General features: G+C 36.6%; 1 protein-coding gene across 2 annotated transcripts in view; it reads left to right on the top strand.

The window, feature by feature from the left end:
- The window catches only part of LTA4H (leukotriene A4 hydrolase), a 37,455-nt gene that overhangs the window by 10,931 nt on the left and 21,605 nt on the right, over positions 1-4,919 (top strand). For both annotated transcript variants that reach the window (XM_008569058.1, XM_008569059.1), the window contains exons 5-6: positions 1,503-1,607; positions 2,608-2,660. In XM_008569058.1, coding sequence (XP_008567280.1) covers positions 1,503-1,607; positions 2,608-2,660 — 158 coding nt within the window. The remainder of the gene's footprint in view (positions 1-1,502; positions 1,608-2,607; positions 2,661-4,919) is intronic.

Here is a 4,919-nt window from a genome sequence, read left to right as displayed (position 1 = left end):
GGGGTCTGTATGTGGGATCTGAACCCTCGGCGGGAGCGCTGCCGCGCTTCCCAAGTGGCGCACTGTAGCAGTGCGCCACCAGGCCGGCCCCAAATATTCTAATAGGCCTATATTGCAGACTTGTCTGTATATATTTCCAACTTATTCCTGTCATAGGTACTGTTAATCCTCTTGCAGAAAGGTCGACTATGGTTAATAAATAAACACTATCCCAAAGACTAGACCTACTCAGACAAAACCAATAGAATGAGACCAACCTGTAGTTATGGGGTCTTCTTGATTCCCAGATCATCCTACAATGAAACCACACCTAATGTAGTGCTATAGAATGTTATACTTGGAGGCAAAGAATCTTCTCCACCATTTAATAGCTGTGTGACCTTGGGCAAATCTTATGACCTCACAACCTCAGATGTCTCATGTATATAGCATATGACTGCCTAAATGAAGGGAGGCTAAACAAAATTCTTTCCTGAATGTTTGTTACCTTCAGGATCCATGATTGTTGTAGCACTGATTTAAGAGCTCCTAATTCTGTGTCTGCCTCAGTAATAGTTTTAAGTCCTGAGCCATGCAAGGAGGACACGAAAGTCTAGCACTTATGGGACTATATGCTTGCTAGATCATTAATACACAGGGATAGTTCCTTTATTCTGGCATTTATTAGAAATAAAACTTTCAGAATCTTGGAGCTAGGATGCACACTTAAGTGACCATATGGTTTGCCCCATAAGGATCTTTTCCATACAAATTTCCAGAGAAAATTATTTCAATTTTTGGCAATAAGTTTTAGTTTCTCATAGTTACTACCCTTAACAAATTCTAATATTTGTAACTCTAAGTGTATATTTTAGATATAAAATTGTTCAAAACTATTCTGTGTCTTACAATGAGTATAGCATCCTTTGAATCTGTTTTGGGTGTGTGGAGGGGAGTAAGTGGCTACCATTGCCAGGTGTGGTGCTGGGATCTTCATTTAAATTATTTATTCCTTGCAGCAAACCTATGAAGTTTTGCCCTCATTTGATGGGGAAGCTGAGGTTCAGGGAGGTTATTTGCCCAAGTTCATGCAGTTAGTAAGTGGCAGAGCTAGGATTTTAATCTAGTTTTTACCAAATCTCTGTTCTTAATGTGAATGGATGAATGGACTGATATTTCACATTTGTTTTTAAAGAAGTCAGTTTTACATATTGCTAATCCTATTTACCAAACTGATATATATGTACTTTTTGAGTTCATAGCTTTTTTACTAGATAGATATAGTCAAGGGCGGAAAGGTTATTCTACATATGTAGTTTAAGATACATTATAATTATAATATAACTAGAAATAACTTTAATTATAATATAACTAGAAATAACTTTTCTTCTCGAGTAGGTGTCTGTCCCTAAAGAACTAGATAGATATAGTCAAGGGCGGAAAGGTTATTCTACATATGTAGTTTAAGATACATAGAATCTTTAATTATAATATAACTAGAAATAACTTTTCTTCTCGAGTAGGTGTCTGTCCCTAAAGAACTGGTGGCACTTATGAGTGCTATTCGTGATGGAGAAGCACCTGACCCGGAAGACCCAAGCAGGAAAATATACAGATTCAGCCAAAAAGTAAGATCACAGGGTCTAGATTTTTGTTTTAGTTGGTAGTGAATGACAAATAGCTTTTATCCATCCAGAAAGCAAAATTGCTTTTGAAATATTTCAGAATTTAGAAAGCAACTTTTATTTTTTTCTTTTCATTTCTTTTTCTTTTGTGCTTTTAAAGAATTTTGTTCCACTTCCAGAGAGTGTTGTATTGAAGAAAGAGGTTTCTGAATAGACAATAGTATGGAGCACGCCTGATTCCGTCTTCCCTCCAGTCAGTAGAGGCTTCCTGTTTTTTTTAATTGATTATACTTTTGCCTGCCCTGGTACTACAGTGTGGGCATGAGGCTGTTTTAGAGTGTTTACAAATGGAAGCACTATGGTAGACCAAAAAAGTACTCTGTTACAGTCCTGTAAGTTAAAATTCCCATGTCACTGGGAATTGGAACTGTATCTTTGACATTTAATGAACAGAGTGTGTGTGTGTTGTGGGTCGGGGGGTTTAATTGACCTTGCAATGGACAATTTTGTCCCCATTCCAGCTTCTGGGGTTTCAAGCTCCCATAACTTTGGCATCCATTTATTGCTGGATTACTTTTTATGTCTCTAGAATATACCAGTAGTGGTTTAAAACAAAAAGGAATTAAAACATAAAAAATGTTTTAAAAGTCGGAAGAAAAACAAGAGAACATAAAGGAAAAGCACAGTTGCCTTCTTATAGGTTACTTTTTGAGAAATGTACATTTTAATACTATGTGCAATCAAGTGTTTCACATGTCAGAAGCTTTCCTTCCTAGTGGAATAGAAGGGAAATAGATGTTTTGAAATGTTTTGCATCACAATTTTGAACTCTTTGGCCCCTTAAAAATGAGAACTCTCTGAGAAGTACGAAAGGAAAGTAATCTATACTAATGTTTGAAGATTTGAAAGAGAATTTGCTTAATTTTAAATACGAATTGTTTTACCCTGTAACATTTTAAACACTAATGCAAGCATGTGGTGTGTGTCTGTTTGCCCACTTTAGGTTCCAATCCCCTGCTACCTGATTGCTTTAGTAGTTGGAGCTTTAGAAAGCAGGTGAGCATTTGAACAAATCTTGAGATTTGTGAAAAGATCAAACCTTAGGCATCTGGAGCCTCTGTCAGGATTAATTGGTAGATCATTTGTATATTTCTCAAGATATCAAGCTGACAGCTCTTGAAAAATTCAAATCTAATTATAAAATGTAGGCAATAAATTTATTTTAAGTTAAAAAATCCTTGCCAGTTAGTTACCGCTTAGATTTTCCAAGTATTATAGAATGAGCATGCTTTTAACTTCGTTAAAGATCTGGATATAATGTAAACTTGAACAAGTCACTTTTTGTAATCTTCATTTTCTCATCCTTGAAATTATATTTATTTTCTACCTCATAGGGTAGTCATATGAAACAGATGAGATAAAATATATTAAAGCAATTAGAAGCCTATAACTATTACAGAAGAACGACATATTCTATTAAAGTTTTACCAATAGAGTACTCTTCCTTCTTAATTTTTTTTTTCTTATTTCTAAACAGCTGGAAGCTGAAAATGTCTGTAATAATCACATTCTTTAAATTGCTCGAATGTGGGCATGACAGAGAAGTCAGGCAAACAGATTCAGATCCCACCTTCTGCAGTTACTAGTTACTGGAAGCTGAAAATGTCTGTAATAATCACATTCTTTAAATTGCTCGAGTGTGGGCATGACAGAGAAGTCAGGCAAACAGATTCAGATCCCACCTTCTGCAGTTACTAGTTACATCCTTGGGTAACTCACAGCCTCTCTGAGTTTCATTTTCTTCACCTGGAGAACAGAAATAGTAATACATATGTCAAAGGATTTTTGTGAAGAGTAACAGACCTAACATAATGTAAAGCTCCTGGCATATAGGAGACATGCAATAAATGATAATTAAAGTAATTGTCACAGCAGTTGACAGTTGCAAGGTCTTATTATGTGCCAGTTCTAGTGCATCATCTCATTGAATCCTCACACCTCTGTAGAGCAGATATGATTATTTATTCCTATCTACCAATGGAGAAACTGATGCCCAGTGAGTTTGAGTGACTAGTTCAGTCACACAACTAGGAAATATCAGAGCCAGGACCCAAACGTAGGCCATCTTACTCTAGAGCCCATGTGGCATAGACGTCTGCTATTCAGTAACCAGTTAACATTGACTGGTTACATGAGTCTATTGAGTATTCGAAATGCAACTTGTCCAAATTGAGATGTGCTGTAAGTGTAAAATACACACCAGATTTCTAAAGACAGTATGAAAAATGTGAAATATTTTATGAATAGTTTTCATACTAATTAGGTATTGAAATAATTTTTGGATATATTGAGTTAAATAAATATATATTATTAAAATTAATCTGTTTTATTTGCTTTGTTAAAAAAAACAACGTGGCTGCTAGACAATTTCAAATTACAAACGTTGCTTGCATTTGCAGTGTCTATTAAATTTATATTAGGGGCTGTCTGGCTAGCTCAGTTGGTTAGAGCATGGTGCTAACAACACCAAGGTCAAGCGTTCGGATTCCAATACTGGCCAGCTGCCAAACAAACAAAATTTATTTTAGATAGCATTGCTTACCGTTGCTACTCATAGTGTGGTCTGAGACCAAATAGCTCTGGCATCACCAGGGACTTTGTTAGAAATGCAAATTCTTGGGCCCTGTTGCAGATGTACTAAATCAAAACTTGTATTTTAAGAAACTACCCAGATAATTTCTGTGCACAATAAAGTTTGAGAAGCACTGCTCTAGAGACCACTGCCTTTGGGACAGGATACCAAGGCAAAATCTTGTTGTTTGGGGTTTGGTGTTGCATAAAATTTTTAAGGTGAAATTTAGATAAAAAAGATATTTTTGAATTCCAGCAATATACAAGTGATATGCAGTTCTATTTGTTTCTTTATCGTCTTTTTTTTTTTTATTGTGGTAAAAAGCACATAAAATTTACCATCTTAACCATTTTTAAGTATGCAGTTCAGTAGTGTTAGGTGTATTCATGTTGTTGTGAAACCCACCCCCTCCCCACAGCTGTTTCAGCTTCTTCAGCTGTGGCTAAATTGGCCCCAGGTGTGTGGCTGGACCTGCAGCTCTGGAAAATACAAGCTGAAAGCCTTGATGGTGCCCACATGGTGTTAGGTCTGCAGAGTCACAGAATGCCAGAGCTGTGGAGGCTCAGTATGCTCCACCCTGATTTCTAAGGATGTATGGAAAAGCCTGAGGGCCCAAGAAGAGATCTGTCGCAGGGGCGGATTCACCGCATAGACTCTTCACTGGAGCAATGCCAAGAGGAAAT

The sequence above is a fragment of the Galeopterus variegatus genome, unplaced genomic scaffold (assembly GCF_000696425.1).
Source record: "Galeopterus variegatus unplaced genomic scaffold, G_variegatus-3.0.2 Scaffold461, whole genome shotgun sequence".
Classification (NCBI taxonomy): domain Eukaryota; kingdom Metazoa; phylum Chordata; class Mammalia; order Dermoptera; family Cynocephalidae; genus Galeopterus; species Galeopterus variegatus.
Note: the sequence above shows the minus strand (reverse complement) of the source record. Positions and strands in the feature narration are given on the sequence as shown.